Here is an 18,665-nt window from a genome sequence, read left to right on the forward strand (position 1 = left end):
GTAAGTCCACACTGATCAGTTAATACATTATGGCATTTAAATAACTCTCCTTCGTTGACAATAAATGATGTTTTTTGCTTCCAGAACCTCAGAAATTCAGCTCTGTACATGATCTCAATCATATTCGGCAGATGTAAAAAGGTAGCGTTGCCCATACATGATGAAAGCCATTGATGCACCCTGGCCAACGCGGGACATGAAGCTGTGTGTCTGCAGTCCTGTCAGGGTCGTAACGTGTCGAGGAAGTCACAAACTTCAAGTTCATCTTTAACCAAAAGAGAAACTATCAGTTAAAAGATCAAGGTGCTTTAGAGTCTGCTATCTGGTTGCCGGGAGCATAGTCGCCTGTAGTTGTCATGGGTTACCATGGTTATAACATTCCATAGTCCTGACTGTTACATTGTCGCTTTCTAGGTTGTCATGGTTACAGTGTTATTATGTTGCCGTCCTCTCTCATACTCTCTTGACTGCTACTGGCTGAGTGGGCGGGGTTTCCGTTGTGATTGGACATCAACATGGAGCTGTCACTCAGGGATGCCCCCATGCTATTGGGCAATGAGACACTCTGTGGGAGGTGCCTAACCACAGTGGAGTTGTGCAGCCTGTTGCTAGGTGAGTCTCTGTTGAGGTTAGTGTTGTTGCTGTTTGATACCCGGTGAGATTCGTAGGGTGTCAGGCAGTCGTTCTCCAGGATGAGGTCGCCGTCGTCATCTTCATCATCACTGTCACCCTCTGCAATGCTGTTGCTACGGTAACAAATTATTAAGATAGAAACATTTAATCAGTCTGATGCAGGTGTGTAACAAGTGTGATGTGCCGCCAAAATAATCCAACTCACAAAACTGACATTCAGTCTCACTGAATTAATATTGATTAGTGCTGCTTTAAATGACATCTGTAGTGAATGGCTGATTAGAAGAAAGAACAGTTACTAATGAATGCTTTTCACAGCTATTCAACAGACTAATTGGGATAATGACTACACTGATTGCCTAATAATGTTTACTAACACTATGCAAATGATAAGGCAGGCAGCCATATAAAAGAACTACAAATCCCAGCAGCCTCTAAACAGTATTGTGACATGGAAAGCACTTCCTGTACATGTTACTGCTTAGTGCCAGCCTTTAGAATCCCTGTTGACTGGTCATCAGTGAAGATGTATATGGGTCAATGATGGGTTTTTTTTGTGTCCGTGTGGTTTAATCAAATTTAAAGGGTTACAATGTGAAAATAAACGTATGAATAACTTGCACACATTCTTTTTTTGTGGACCCAGCATCAAATTTCTGCTTTTAATCCATTTTGAGAGAATATATTAGAGGATTATGGCAAAAATGTCTAAGTGGTGTAACCATAAAAACTTTGTACCAAATAATTCAACTTGCTTAAAAACAGTAAATTGTCAATAAAACACCATATCAACTAGTTTGGCATGATCTTACATTATAACTTTTATATTAAATAAAGGTAATGGAATACAATTGTTCTAAATAAATATTCTAAATATTTTTTAAATGAAGTAATTATTTTTATAAGTCCACTTAAATACACTGTAGTTGGATAAAATATGTAATATTTATCATTGTTTTGTGGTTACACCATTTGACATTTTCAGGAGCATTCAGTCTTACTTTTGGTAAAAAAAATGGTGCAAATGTCATTTCAAATGACATAAAACCAACACAAATACTAAATGTACATTTTAACAAACCTTAAAACTTTTTTTTGAATTTTTTTTTTTTTTTAGATATTTTTGAATTGACAACCCTTATTTTTCACTGACCCATATATTGATCCATGATCTGCTGTGTTATTCTAAATAAATACAAACTGTTTGGTCTACTTTTGCTGCTGCTCACTAATTCCATTTTTTAAACATTGTACCACTCATCTAATCTGCTCTCTCTTTTCCTGCTGCTTGTGTCTATTTTAGTCTTTTTTAATCCTTGGTCAGAATGGTTACAGTGATGTTTTAAAGGCTTTTACACCCTGGCACATAAACTATTCTGAGGAAACATTAACTACTTTTCAGCCCATGTGTAGTTGATTTTGTTAGCACATAACGAGCAGCTTCAGTACATAAACCAGTACAAACCTTGCAGTGATGGGGTTGCTCTGAGAGGCGGGGCTTGGTGAGTCATGTGACGGAGCGGAGCCTGTAGATCCAGCTGAGCCCACCGAACTAGAGTTGCCCACTGAAGTTTTACTCCCACGATGCACCACGTTGTTCCTCTGGTTAGCTGGTTTCACTGTTACAATGAGGTTGTGGCTGTTGGCCACCATCATGTCTGTCACCTGAAATGGGACGGACAGAAAGACACTATAAGCTCCGGAGGAAGAGAAATACAGACTTAAGTCAAACATATGTAAGATGGACATTTGGAAGACCTTTTTTTTCTCAGGAATTTTTTCTTTTTTTGACAGACGAATTACAGACAGAGAGATAGAGAGAGAGAGAGAGAGAGAGAGAGAGAGAGAGAGAGAGAGAGAGAGAGAGAGAGAGAGAGAGAGAGAGAGAGAGAGAGAGAGAGAGAGAGAGAGAGAGAGAGAGAGAGAGAGAGTAGGAGCGGGTAGTTGAGCAGTGTACTTTGCAGTTATGTGGTATGTGTTGGACCGCTTTAGAAGACATCCTTTACACCCTGCCGCTCTGTTCTTTTTTTGATACTACATCAACATCAATGCATTCCTAATATCCAGCTATTCTTAAGATCAAAATGTGTTTAACAGCATCACTGTACGCTGATTTAGATTTTCCACTTGTTTCAAGACATGTGCAAAAGGTATAGTTGTGTTGGTCAATGATCCATTTGTCCAGTTTACTGTCTCATTGCTAAATATAAATGTGCATTTCATGGAGAAACACACTCAAATCTACACTCAAAGTCAGTGAAACTAAAATTTAGGTAGTTTGGAACTTTAGGAAAAGATGCAGAAAAAAGGCTCATAGAGGCATGAATGAGAGTGCACAGTTAAAGCAGCCCACATAACCATCACTCTGACAAAACACTCAGAGCTGAGACATCCACAGAGTGAGAAACATGAAAGAACTGTGGGAGTTAACAGATAGCTAATTAGAATAGTTATAATTAGAATTCAAATAAATACTTTGGAATGATTGTGGCTAGAAAATATATTTCGGAGTTGATCTGGGCTCCTAACTTTAGTTTTAAGAAAGACCTGGAAAAGCTGTCCTTTAAAAAGAGACATTATCTGTTTTATTTATATTTTATGTTCCACACAAAAACATATTTCCTCAGAGGTGAAGCCTCCAAAAGATTCAACTGTGTTCATGTTAGTTTTCCCTTATAAACAGATGATTGAACATCTCAGCTGTGATCCTGTTAATGCCTTTAGGGACATTAACACCCTCCTACACTGCTGTCAAGATATTCATAAATATGTCTCAAAACTTCCTGTCGTTTTACTAGATTAATTTATCTTCCCTGATTGTGCTCTTATATTTTTTTAATGTTGTAATTTTGTATTTTAATGTAAGCTCTAGTATAAGTATTTAGTATTAAAAGGCCAGTAAGTAGGTCACTTTTGGGGTAGTGCACTTACCTGATCCAAAGATTTTCCTGCTACATCGATGCCGTTGACCTCGAGGATCTCATCATTAACTCCCAGCAGCCCTGTGCTCTCTGCCAGCCCACCACGTACCAGACGGGATATAAACACCCCTGGAACCTACAGGAGCAATGAGAAGGATGTTATATCTCTCTGTAACACATTACACAGTGAGATAATCTACATTTCATATCATCAAAAATACAAACACATGCAGCAGACAACATATATCATTAACTTTCTTTTTATAGATATATATATGCTATTGGTTTAGTGTACAGCAGCAGAAACATGTCTTTCCTTCATCACCCTCACATTAGAATGTTAATAATTACATAGAATAATAAATATGTCTTTCTTTATGCCACAGTGAGTTATGTTTGTTATGTATGGGTAGTGTTTATCTGTCTGTGTCCTACTGTATGCATCCTATTGTATTTTTCAATTAGTGCCTCATATGCAGCGCAATCTTGCTTTGATTACTACATATGTATATTAACATCATTGCTTTGAATGCTGTATATTGTATGCTTGTGGCATGATTGAATTAACTATGAGGCTGGCCAATTCATTGTAAAATAACAAAAGACCAAATTTGAGTCATATGTTCATTAGTGAATGATTAATTCATTCCTGCATGCAGGCTGCCTTCATACACATATGACTGCAGCTGGGGGCAGATGAAATGAGATCAAAAATATGGTTTGCTGGTCATATGGGCACACTGTGGCTTCAGTCAGTATGATACAAGAGAAAACAAAGACACATACAGTGGGAAATAGCAGAGTAGCACTCAGTGAGAAGTGTGAGTCAGGTCTGAATGAACAAGTAAATGTTCAGCATGAGCAACAGTTTGTACAGACAGAGTAAACCCTGCAGTTATTTATCCCTGCATCTGTAAAGCAGTCTGCCCTCTTCTTTAACAGAAGACATAAGATTATTACTTTTGAAAGGATGACAGGTGAAACTTTGATTATGCAGCATATGCTATATAAGTACAGTCCATGCAGAGAGCAGGAGGAACGGTATTAAAACAAAGTGACTGCTGCTGTGGTGTCCCATCTAATATCATTTTTTCATCTAAATTGAGAGGATTGTGAAGGAGGAGGGTCAGCTGCATGACTGATGACAGACAACCAAAGAATGTGTAACAGTACCTGTAGTTAGATCCATAAAACGAAAAGCCCTTCAAATGTTAATCTTCCACAATAAACTGCTATATAATAATTTCAAGAATGTCAAGATGGCTCACTCTTTTCTATGTTATGCATTCTGGATATCTAAAGGAGTGTTTTAAAGATCACTGGTAATTATTTAAGAGATAGAAGAGATATTTTGAACCTTGTAGAGTGCAAAGTTATCTGACACAGTGAAGTAGGTTGACATGAAATGATTCACCTCACCTTCTCGACACCCTGCGGTGTCACTCGGACGCTAACCCCGTCACGGATGTAGAAACCCAGTGGTTTGTGGGTACCGTGCTTGTGGAGACGCACACGTCGGTGTGTCTCAGGTAAGATGTCCACATCAATGATGGAAGAGATCTGCCTGAAGTCCTGCGGTACACCAATCATGAGGCCTGGTCCTCTCTTTGAGTGGGAGGAGCCTGATCCAGTGGTGCGGAGTCCACTTAGACCCAGACCCTTTTTACGCCTCTGGAGGGAGTTGGTGGCAAAAACTAACGGCTCATCCTCTGAAAGAAAGAAACACAGACAGAGATAGAAAGAACTGTTATTCTTTTGTACATTTACAATTACACTACATGTGTTCCATCATTTAAAGTAAAAGAGTATTTCTATGTGACTTCTAGCGCTATGGAGGAGTTTATCTATGAGTAGGTTACACACACATGGGAGACACAACACAACATCCTACCAACCATTTCACTAGATACTGCTGATCTACAGGTGGCTGTATAGCACATTCAAAGGCTGATGAGAAGAAGAATGCAAAGTTAGAAAACCAAGGGGAATGTTTACTAAAAGTCCAGCCCAGTCTCACCTCATAACAGTTATTGATGGCTCATATTTACCAATGATAATGACCAAGTGTTACATATGCCTAAACATACAATACATAAGAGGATGTTATTATATAATTAGACAACTTTTGGAAACATGACTGTAACGCAGATTTTGGAGAATAGATGAAAATCAACATTGTGTTTGGCGGGTGTGTGTTGTGGGAACAACCTCCTGGCATGCATTCACATAGAAGTGTGGGAGAAGTGGACAGAAGAGGAAAGTTAGATGGAAAGGAAAGTTGCTGAAGGGAAAGAGAGGATTATTCATGTAATGTAGAGGACCATCACAGGTTTATATACATAATCTAATCAAGTGAAACAGCACATCAGAATATTTTTCTTCTTCTTTTGTTGAAGTGACATTAACACACTTCATTCAAAAAAATATTATTCTCTGTTTCATATTTCATGTTTGGATCCATTCTTCTGACTGTATGTGCAAGAGGGTCTTTATCAATGTTTGGATTACACTATTCACATCATTTTCCAATTCCACTCTTCACCTTTTTTGTTCACTTTGGCACAGATGTCTTTATATTTCATCAACAAGTAGCTCCACTTCAACAAAATATAGAATAGAATAGAATAGAACAGAATAGTCTTTATTGTGACATTTTGGAAGGCATCTCTGTAGAACATTCGGTTAAAAAAAGGGAAAGATGATCAGAGAGCAGGGACATCCTACGATTACTGACTCAACTACTTCAAGTCTTAGAAACTACTTTCCTACTTCCAAAACTTCCAAAACTACAGTTACTATTAGTACTATTAAAGCTACAGTGTGTAGAATTTAGTAGCATCTAACGGCACAGAGGAAGCGGGTCCTCTTCCATGAAGCCCACCATGTTGCACCGCCATGTTTCTACAGTAGCCCAGAGAGGACAAAACAAACACTGACTCCCTTCACACATGGAAAGGGTGTGTGTGTGTGTGTGTGTGTGTGTGTGTGTAAGGGGTTATTCAGTTTGTTGCAATCTGGAACCTCACCACTAGATGCCACTAAATCTAGCACATTGCATCTTTAAGTACAATTACTTCTAGAACTCTGACGACGTGATTTTTTAACTACAATTGTAACAAGAGAAACTACATATAGAACTATTTTCAAGTATAATGATGTTGCTACTATCAATAATAATTAACAACTGAAAAACTGGAATGGTGAAATAGTAATAAATGTATTTTTGTTAAAAAAGAGTCAGAGCAGCAGATTATGTGTGGTTATGACATGACTATTAGTGTACTGCTGATAAGCCTGCTTTAAATAGGTATTAAGTATTGCTCTCTAACTTCACTGAAACTGCCACTCCTCCCTCTTCAAAGTCTGCTGCCCTCACTAACTTGCCTGATTGATTAAAGATGAATATCACAGGATTATACATTTCTAGAAATCTCTGGGTTTCAACAATGCTGTGGAGGGTCAGGATGGAGGGCTGAGACACTGAATCAGATTAAACACTGACAGATTTAATCTCAGTCTAATCCCATCGTTGTTGTTCTGCACCAGATGATTCTCTTTTGTCTCCTTCTTTGAGGTATCATCTACCTCTATGAGTGTGTGGACACAGGACCAGTGAAAGCAGTTATTGTATTGTTGGAACATATTTAAACACCTCAGTGAGCTGACATGACAGAGATGACAGAGGTCAGATTAAAAGGGTTAAAGGGTAACTCCTTTCCAGATGTGACACAGATGTGATCCATTCATCCACTGATATCTGGTTGACTCACATGGGGTTAAACATCAGATTTTAACAGACAATCAGGATTAACTTCTGAAGACATTAGGTTCATCTGGACTGGACAAAGCTACTAAATCACTATAATCACAAATCTAAAGGAAGTCCAGGCTTTATTCAGGCCTTAGGCAGTATGAAAGCACCATCATAGACACAGTGATAATGTCTGGTGTAAAATGCATAACATAAACATATTTCCGTTACTCTGGACGCCATGTGCCATGCTCATCACATGACTGGAAAGCAGGTCTTCAATCATCAATTCTCGTAGTTTGAAAGGAACTTCCTGAAGCTCTCTGTCAGACTGGTTTTGTTTTGTTTCTGAATGTTGAATACTACTTTTTCCACTACCTGTAAAACTAACTAACTAAATGTGTCTTATTGTAATATGTGTCATGTGTTTGCTTTATATTTAAACATTGCTCTGTGAGGGTTTGATGGTGTTCATATTTTAATATTGTTGATAATAAACCCACACAGGATTCAAATTCACTGATTGGTGTTATTGCTTTAACAGTATTAAGATAGGCAGTGTTGCTTCAGTGCATCATACTAGTGATACATGGTTGTAGCCAATCAAATGGCTTTTAAAAAAAAAAACAATTAAAGTACATTCAGTCTTCAATGTTCCTGCATTACTGACATTACAAAACACAAACACACTGATGAACTGATGACACAGAGAGACACTTTGACACACACAATAACGACCATGTCTCATACTGTGCTTCTTTTTAGTTGGGACACAAAAACAGCAAACAAATTAAAGGCAGCCTCTCTGCTGGAGACAAATACCTGACCTGCTGCATTCCTCCCTCCGCATTCCTCCCTCTGTCACACACACACACTGCTTCCTTCACCGCATGTGTGTATGCATGATGTCACTCAATGAGAAGCAGTATCGACCAACGGAGAGCAACTTTAATGGTAAGACTACGCACAACAATACAACACACACACACACACACACACATATGCACGGGCATATTTATTGTGTGTGCGTGTGTGTGTGTGTGTGTGTGTATTTCCTGACAGGGCAGACAGACCTCAGCAGAAAGGGCCAGACGAAAGCCTGGAGGCACACACTGCTAAGCCCCCTTTAAACACTCACACACACACACACACACACACACACACACACACACACACACACACACACACACACACAGACAGAGTAGGTTAATAGAACGATATTGTAGGCTTTCTCCTTTCCCAAAATATGAGGCCAATCCTTTCCTTTAATGCAGTGATACACCCAAAGTCTGATTAACATTATAATCTCATGTAAATCCTACAGTATTGTTAACCTGTCATGTTCCTAAATGTCTCCTCTGATTGTGAAGACAAAGACTGTGTAAACTATGCCTTTATACTTGAAGAGTTATTAAACATTATATTTTGTGTTGCAGGGAGTATTATTTTAAGTACTTCAGTAGTTAATTTAATAAAATGAATAAATGGGATTGCAGAATTGTATAATATATGTTAAACCGTGCAGAATTCAGACAGTAAAATGAGTATAATGAGGTGTATCATGGCTCTAAGGTTGAGGATATGTTTGACTGCAGTCTGCCAACACATACTGGACTATGTATTTTTTGTGTAAACCCTGTATGACACTGTATGTTTATAGAGAAAAAATGCAATTAGGTCATATTTTGACACGTGTTTGTGTATCTGTGTAATTCCACCTTTGTGGGAACCAATTGGATTCACACGTTGCAGTTTCAGGCGTGTTTTTCAAGTGCAGTCGTTCTTGCGGGAAGTGTTTTAGTAGAGGTTGAGTTTAGAGTGAGGTTATGGTAAAGGTTGAAGTTATAAAGGTAGAGCTGGAGGTTAGGGGATAGGGGGGGAGGAATACTAACAGTCAATGATCCTCATAAAGACACAAATCATGAGGAGCTGTGTGTTTGTGCATGTATGTGTTGTATATTTACACAGTGAAACCTCTAACAACAGTCTGATAATATTTCATGTTCATGTCAATAAAGATCAGAATTTCATCAACTGAAACAAACACTGTCAAAGAATATGAGAAACATTACACTGTATGTTATAACTGTAGGGGCTCTATTCATTGACTCCCTGGCACACACACTGGGAATTATACATACAAACTGCTGCCTGGATAATAAATTGACTGACTGGTTCACTGACTAGTTTGCCAGTTGATGACTTAAGACTGACCAGGAAGGAAAATGACTGTAACTTATGTGCTTGTCCTGCAAAGGGTTAGCAAACAATGACATATTAACATTATAGTAATTCATATATCAGGCTATTGGACCGTAACAGCAGCCTGTTTAATGAACTGTCTACACTGTATTACTATGAACAAAAACTCATAAATGCACATATTGTGAAGAAGAATAAAGGCAGTAACTGCTGCTGTAAGTCAGAGCTGGGGACTCGGACTCGCGACTCGGACTCGAGTTGCACTTAAGTCTCACTAAACTGTGACTTCAGACTCGACTTGGACTCGACCTCAAAAGACTTCAGACTTGACTTCGACTCGAGGCTCGAGACTCGCGAACCACCTTTATTTCATGTTATTATTATTATTCTCATTATTTATCTGTCATTCATCTTTTTGTATGATCTCTGGCTCTGAGCTAGATGTAAACACCAACGTCATGCCACGCGCATGCGCCATGTGTGAAGCGCGCATCTTCAGTATCAGACATTGACAATGGCGAGTGCGACAAGTTCAGCAGGAGCCTCAGATCATTACGTTTGGATACAATGCCTTCACACTCCCGTTTTTCCCTGGTTCTCCCATATTTCGAAACCATCTCCCGCCGCCCTCCCGTCATTTCTCCCGTAATTGACAAGCCCCAAATTTTTTTGTTAATAATAATAAGAAGCGCACAATAGCAAAGGTTTTATTTTGAAAGCTCAGACAGGAAACCACCTCAACTCCGTTATTTAGTGCCACTAACTTAGTGGCTCCGCTACTAATTATTAAAAAACACAACTTTACGTTAACTATGGTCATTTTATATATATATATTTTATAATATCCCCACACATTCCCTGCTGTGTGTTGTATTAAGCAGCAGATAAAAGGCAGCTTGGAGAAAAAAATAATGAACATGTGTTTGTACCACAGTGTTAAACTGCAGTGCAGTGTTTCTGTGATGTTCATGTTTTGTTCATTTTGTTATATTTTACAACATTGTTAAAATAATTATTTTTTTGTTGAAGAAAGTACAGTTATGGAATTGAAATAATTCTTAGTGTATGTTTCTTCACAGCACATTGCAGTAGATTCTCTATAGTGAACCTACAATTGTTCAATTTTCATACTGTCCTATATCAAGGTCTAGGTCAAGGTAATAGCCGAAGGTAGATTTGGTAACAGTTTCAGGAGAGGGCATCTCAACATACAAACAGATACATACATACAAACTTCAGTGACAGCACACCACAAAAACAGACATGGGCAGGTGCTCGCAAGGCTAACTGATCAGGATGAAGGATTGTACAGCTCTAAGGTCAGAATTTGAATTTGATTTAGTGTTGGCGAGAGACTTGAGACTTGACTCGGACTCTTGACCAGAGACTTGAGACTTGACTTGGACTTGACCCTCAAAGACTTGAGACTTGACTTGGACTCTAGCTCAAAGACTTGAGACTTGACTTGGACTTGTAAAAAATGACTTGTGAACAGCTCTGCTGTAAGTTGACTGCTGGGCTGACTCACTGACTGCATATAAATATATGTATATATGTCTGTTATCAACTAACCAGGCACTACAGGTTATTATTAGTTATTTAGGTTTCTAATTTTGTTTACTTTATTTGACATTATGAGATAGAAAGTGTACAATATTCCTATTCTTGTCTTGGATGTAAATATTAAAGATGCCATCAGGTAAACAGTGCTGGTGGCCTGGTGGTGAGGAGGTATATTATGTCATCACAGCTTTGAGGCATACAGTATAAACCCTACTCTAATTCTCCTTTTCTGTTCATTTAGTATACCCAATATATTTAGGGAAAAATACTAAAAAAAACCCAAAGAAAATCAAGAGTCCAGATTGCTAGGCAACATCATTACTCCTTTAAAAATATCTACATTACACATCCATCCATTCATTATACTGGTTATACCTACAACACCTATTATTATTATAATCAATAAAATCAAACTAAATTGAAGGGTTATAAATAAATACAAATTCTAAAAATAGTGATAAGCTTACACAGAATTTTTCAAAAGACACAATTTGTTCTTTTTTCAGTTCCTGGCACCACAAGATCAAATGCATCATTTTACTTGATCACATGACTACAATATGACTTACTAACCAGCAGCAGCTGAATGTGAGCGATTGAAACAATGATGACACACAAACAGGTAATCAATCTGGAAATATAATATTACATGTTCATTAGCCTATGTGTGTGTGTGTGTGTGTGTGTGTGTGTGTGTGTGTGTGTGTGTGTGTTTGTGTGTAGCAGTGTATCTGTCCTATATTTGTCCCAAAAGCATTATGTGTCTGTGATCTGCAGCTGTCATAAGCTTGTGTGTGTGTGTGTGTGTGTGTGTGTGTGTGTGTGTGTGTGTGTGTGTGGCGCGTGCATACGTGCATGTGTAACAATGACCTCACTCTGTAGTGCCCACCATCTGGAGCCCAAGGGGCTGCCATATGGCTGAATGTGGTGCAGGTCTACATTGGGCTTGTGTAGAGTGTAGAGACACAGACAGGGCATGACATGAAACAAAGAGCACAGTGCCTGCTGAGAGGCTGAACACCTACTTACCTCAGCTCAAACATACAATCAGAGGCCTCTATTTTAATAAAGACTCTGTTGTTTATTGTGCTTCGGTTTTTGCAATCAAAGATGAAATTCATAGGACTAAAATGTCAAAGTCAAATTTTCCTTCAAGAGGCCAGTGAAGGAAACACTTCAGCCTAAACATGAGCTTACATTTATCCTTCAAACTGTTCACATTATCATCATTCTTCTAACATTCATGATTTGAATCAGAAAGCAGTCTGGTTGGATTTAAACATTGCACGTCATGTATGTAGTGTGGATCTTGGCCAAGGGAGCCCTGTTAAAAATGTTCACTGAACTATAGAAATACAGTAATAACAAGCTTCAAGAAAACTGTAAACAGAAGTTAAAGTAGAGCTGTTATGGTGAAATGTGGATACATTACAATCTGTCTAAAATTGGTCTTTAAAGGGAAACTTTGGGATTTTTCAACCTGGACCCTGTTTTCTCACCATTTTATGTCTATGTGACTAATGGGGACAACAATTCTTGAAATTGGTCCAGTATTGAGCGAAAGTACTTCAGCCAGCAGCAGAGACAGGCTGCAAAGTAATCCTCTGAGACCATTGTGCGCTGTACTTCCACTAAAGTGTTTGTAAGTGTCTGACAACAATATGGAAAGAATCATAGAGAGAAATAAAACATTTTATTTACCTTTTGCTTAATCCAGTCTGTTTGTTATTGTGTTTAACCAAGTCTGGCTCAAAGATGTCGCAAGAGTTGAGTTGTTGCAGGAAGACAACAGTGGAAACATGAGTGAGAGCTGTTTGTTGTGTTGGAGTAAAGAAAGCATCACTTTGTGTTATCTAGAAGATTTTCAAAGTCATGGCTGAATATTTTGCAGATTATTTAACTGTCTTCATGCAACAACTCAACTCTTGAGACATCTGAATGAGACTTCTTGTTGATCCAGACTTGGTTAAACACAATAACAAAAAGACTGGATCAAGTGAAAGATAAAGAAAAAGACTTTATTTCTCTTTATGGTTCTTTTCTATAATGTTGCCAGACACTATAATAGCAATCAGAGCCTTTCAGTGACAAAAACAAGCACTTTAGTGGACATACATTGACAGTGTACTATTGCAGCTCATTTCACAGCTGCTGGCTGAAGTGCTTTCACTCAATACTGAACCAATTTCAAAAAAATGTTGCCCCCATTGGTCACTTTGACACAAAATGATGATAAAAATCCAGGTTGAAAAATCCCAGTTTCCCTTTCATTCTAAACTGGGAGGTGATCACCAGGACCAACCTGTCGATGAAACAGGTACTCAAACAAAAACTTGATGCATCTTTAGCATTCACCCTCTCATCAGAACAGAGAGGTTTTAGATTCTCTTAGTCACCTCAGTCTGTGTGAAGCACTGATAAAGCTGCCAGCTTGCCTCACTAACTGCAGCAGGAGAGAAGCTATGGTCATTTGACCCTTCACTAACTTCCTTCTGGGCTTTGGGAATAACTCCCTTTGGAGTTTATTCTGTCTCTTGATCACTTTAGTCTCTGTGTTTGGACTTGACATTACTGAAACACAAACATGTATTATTATTGCTAGTACTGTGGCAGGAACCCCTCACCCTCACACATGACCAACAGAACTCAGTACAATGAACAACAAAGGTAGAGGTACTGCTGCTGCTTAATCAAACTGCAGATTTCAACACAGATGATCAACAGTATTATTATTTGAATTATTAGTCAGTGGGAGAGTTCATTCCTCACAGATGCAGACACTCCCTACAAACATATCTGAAACTGACCAGTATTTATTCTATGTCCAATTCAAGAAACACTTTTTGACTTCTGTTACATCATTTGAGGGGACAATATAAGCATGTATAGGATTTTGCACTAAATCGTTGGATTGTTGGAAGTCTTAACAATGAAGTCAGCCAACTCATGTGGAACAGACTATTATATAACTATAGAATGTACAGCATGAACAGTACAGTGTGGCCTTTCTGACCCAGCTGCAGCTCCAGGTGTACTGCCTGAACTAGCTTGTAGACTTCACTTCATTTCACTTCAACTTTGTTGATCTATTTTCACAGAGTTAGGGTTAGGGCTATTAACTGGAACATTGGAAATGCGGGCATATACCTTTTAAATAATTTAAGAATACAATAAATTTATAAGACTGTTAACAACTTTATCTGAGGGGGGAAATGGCATCAATCCACCATTTCTTTTCAACTGCCAACCAGTGAAGAGCAGATCTGTTAAGGTTGCATAGGCCAAAGTTGTGGAATTCACACATTAAACTTAGATTTATTAGACGTCATTTCAGCACCAGTCACTGTTCAAATAGTATGCTGCAACAGTTTTAATGCCACTCCTCCTGGGAGGCAGTATGTAACAAGGTTATATTACCATACTTGGGATTTACAGGAATCATGTGTTTATTTTTATCTACAGTAGAGAAAGTTTATGTGAAAGTTTGGATATAAACTATGAAGTCAAAACTTTCATCAGGGAGCCAAATAGTTTTGCTGCAGGGCCAGATTTGGCCCACGGTCCACTCTTTGCCCACCTCTGCATTATATTATTTTTTAATTATTATGAACAATAAAATAACAAAAGCAGTAATTCATATTACTATAAGTATAGTCTGTGTAGCCATAGAACATGATCATTTATGTTAATCAGAAGATCTGCATTGTTGTCATTAAGAATTAATTTATGTCACTTTCAGAGTACTACCTACCTATCCACATAGATCACTCATTGCCAAGCTCACTGAGCCTACTGCTGCTTAGTAAACACGGTTGGTAAATGAGTTGGTGGTTTGTTGGTCCAGTCAGGTTCGCACATATTTCTATGAGTTATGTGGTGCAGAGTGGTTCTCATCAGCCAGTGGCCACAGCTCAACAGGAATGGAATACATTTCCAATTCTTAAAACTAAAACCTTTATAGGGCCAGTGTGTAAAATGAAGTGGCATCTAGTGGTGAGGTTATACACACACACACCTCCCCTCCAAGCATGATGGAGAACATACAGTGGCTGTGAAATGCAAAAAAAAACATGAAGGGCCCTCTCTGGAGCCAGTGTATATTGTCCATTCAGGGCTACTGTAGAAACATGGCAGACTCTGTGGAAGGGGAGCTGCTCTCTATGTAGATATAAAGGACTCATTTTAAAGTAACAATTAGATTATGCACTAATTAAAACATAACATAAATATTATATTGTGTTTCTGCCAAGTCTGTTCCACTAGATGTCACTAAATTCTACACATTGCACCTTTAACCAACATTGAAAGTTACTAAGTAACTGTAAAATAATTTCTGTAATCTTTCTATCAGTTCCTCTACATTTCCTCCTCTTTCCAGCTTGCCGGTCAGCCAGGGTGCATTTTCTGTGCCAGCAGTGCCAAAGCACCACAAACATTTACTGTCTTCCTTCTGTTACAAGTCTGACTGTATCAGTTCATTCCAACTTGACTCATTTCAGCTCATTTGATGATTTGCTGCCGTGGCAGGGATTCAAGACAGACGGCTAGCTAAATGAGCTGCAGATAGAAACCCCTCTTCCTCTCCAGCTCTCTAACTCTCTCTGTCTTACTCTCTCCTTCCACCATCAGTGCATCTTGCTGCTTGCATATAAATATTTGATCTCCTCCTCCTCTCATCGTGTTGTACAGATATTTTCAGACCGTCTATAGGCAACTCTCCATCCTTAACTCAGTGATTTCAGTCGGAGGGCTCGTGGAGCTTTGCCACTGACAGCTGGAACACTATATAAATACATTCCTGTACACATTTACAGACACAAGCATGCCAGCAACTGTGACACTATTCTGTGTGTTTATTTGTGTATGTCTGTGTGTTGCTGTTATTTCTGGAAAGTCATTTCTGTGGCACCCTCTGGCAGAAAGAAGATAACCCCCCCCCCCCCCCCCTTCATCCAACCTCTATTTTTCCTTCTCTCCCTCTGCCTGCTCTCTCCCAATCTCTCTTCCTCAATCTTTCATTTCCTTCTCTCACTCTTTTTCCCTTAGCGTGTCTATCATTGTCCCTCCACACAAGCACGTACACACACACATATTGTAGAAAGGCACTCAAATTGTAAATGTTCAAACTCTACCTAGATATGATGAGAAGAGGTCTTCCTTTTTTCTTGTTTTATGTTTGTAATCTACATCATATGATTGTAGCTGCCCCAGCAGGGATACACCTGAAAGTCCACGAGTGACATGTATAATTAACTCCACATGTGTCTATTGATTGTGAAATGGCCAGTTAACACGCTGAAGTGACATATTTACGTAGCAATTTTAAAAAGTCAGTTTGGAGGTCTGTCCTAGTGTTTCTTTCTCATTTATATGAGTATGCCACATTTTCTGTTATCACAAAGTCTATAGTCAATACCTTTCACCAATAGGATGCAAAATGAACCTGCCATAGGCTCACCTGCTGGCGGCACATGAACTAAGAGATTAAAAACATTTATCTTTAGTAGCTCATGTGGGAATGTTGGGTCTCTTTCAAATTAAACCTGAAGTGTACGGTTAGACCTGCTCTATGTGTAAAGTGCCTTGAGATGACTTTGTTGTGATTTGGCGCTGTATAAATAAAGATAGATTGATTGATTAAGTATGCAAATTCATCTTTAGCCTTACCTACACCTTACCAGAACTACTACTACTACCAGAGGTGATCCAGGACAGCTGTCATACAAAAATCAACATAAAATGACAACAGCATGATAACAACCACTGTTACTGTTCCTCTGCTAAACTGTTACCATGACAACCACTATATTACTGTTCATCTGCTAAACTGTTACCATGACGACCTCTGTATTACTGTTCCACTGCTAAACTGTTACCATGACAACCACTGTATTACTGTTCATCTGCTAAACTGTTACAATGACGACCTCTGTATTACTGTTCCTCTGCTAAACTGTTACCATGACGACCACTGTATTACTGTTCCTCTGCTAAACTGTTATCATGACTACCACAGTATTACTGTTCCTTTGCTAAACTGTTACCATGACGACCACTGTATTACTGTTCCTCTGCTAAACTGTTACCATGACGACCACTGTATTACTGTTCCTCTGCTAAACTGTTACCATGACGACCACTGTATTACTGTTCCTCTGCTAAACTGTTATCATGACTACCACAGTATTACTGTTCCTTTGCTAAACTGTTACCATGACGACCACTGTATTACTGTTCCTCTGCTAAACTGTTACCATGACGACCACTGTATTACTGTTCCTCTGCTAAACTGTTACCATGACGACCACTGTATTACTAATATGTGACTGACACTACAACGACCACTGTAGTTCCTCTGTTAAACTGTTACCATGACGACCACTGTATTACTAATATGTGAATGACACCACAACAACCATTGTTCATACAGAGCTGTTACCGTGCCACTGTGATACCAATATGTGACTGTTACCAGGACTACAACTGTAATACTCCTGTAGAATTGTTACCATGGCTACCACAGTGCTACTTATACAGGAAGAGGTTGTTGCCACAGCTACCACTGCAGTACTAATGCAGATAGACATAATTCACATATTACACATCGACTTCCTCTACATAATCCTTTCAGACCTTTCACATTGTGCACATCAAATACACTAACACACACACACACGCGCGCGCACGCACACACACACACACACACAAACACGCGCATGCACGCGCGCACGCACGCACGCACGCACGCACGCACACACACACACACACACACACACACACACTGTGGTAGCTGTGAGCTGATATGATTGATGAAGTCTTTTAGAGAAAGATAATCCCACTCAGTGGCTAATGGTTTGCAACACCAGATGGGCTGCTAACACTCTCTCTTTCACTCGCTCTCAGACTCACTACTCTCTCTCTCACACACACACACACACACACACCAGCGGTCGAAGTGAAGGATGTCCCGTTGTCCCGTTGTCCTGGGGACAGTAAAAATAGCACCCGTGGAACAACAATACAGTGTCTGGGGCAATTCTGAGACAGCAGAGAAACCACTGAAAACACTGAAGCAAATGTCTAAACTTGTGTTATTTTACATAAACTTACCACATATGGGAACCTAAATAGTTACTTTCTCACCCAAAAAAATGTTAATAAGGAGAAATATTAACAGCAAAACAACAGCTCCTAGCATGGTGTAGTTTAATCTCCACCATGATGCCATCCCTGCAGGTGTTGCACCATATTTTGTGACCCATCACATTCTGTGACCTGATATTAATCTCATTCATGCTTAAACCAGCCTAACCAGCGCAACACCTTACAGAATCTAATGGCTCACCAAGCAGCATATCACCTGTTGGCTGAATTCTGCATTCTGGCTTTTCATTACATCAGGATACAAGTGAAAGCCACAGTGACAGCTAAAGCCATTAAGACGTGTTGTTATCTTCCTCACATATCTTCCGGCAAATTAGCCAGCTTAGTTATTAAAATGTGGCATGCAAGGTGTTATATCATCATTATTATTATTATTATCACGTATAATAATGACACAAGATATAGGGAGCAGGAGACGTCATAGATGTGGT

The 18,665-nt window shown here is 39.0% G+C and overlaps 1 protein-coding gene across 1 annotated transcript in view; it reads right to left on the reverse strand.

Moving 5' to 3' along the window:
• Positions 1–424: 424 nt before the first annotated feature.
• The window catches only part of pard6a (par-6 family cell polarity regulator alpha), a 30,395-nt gene continuing 12,154 nt past the window's right edge, over positions 425–18,665 (reverse strand). Inside the window, exons 3-6 of the mRNA XM_062421147.1 lie at positions 4,974–5,263; positions 3,565–3,690; positions 2,099–2,298; positions 425–746 (exon numbers count right to left, since the gene is read on the reverse strand). Of these exons, the coding sequence (XP_062277131.1) occupies positions 425–746; positions 2,099–2,298; positions 3,565–3,690; positions 4,974–5,263 (938 nt within the window). The remainder of the gene's footprint in view (positions 747–2,098; positions 2,299–3,564; positions 3,691–4,973; positions 5,264–18,665) is intronic.

This window comes from Scomber scombrus, chromosome 6 (assembly GCF_963691925.1).
Source record: "Scomber scombrus chromosome 6, fScoSco1.1, whole genome shotgun sequence".
Taxonomy (NCBI): domain Eukaryota; kingdom Metazoa; phylum Chordata; class Actinopteri; order Scombriformes; family Scombridae; genus Scomber; species Scomber scombrus.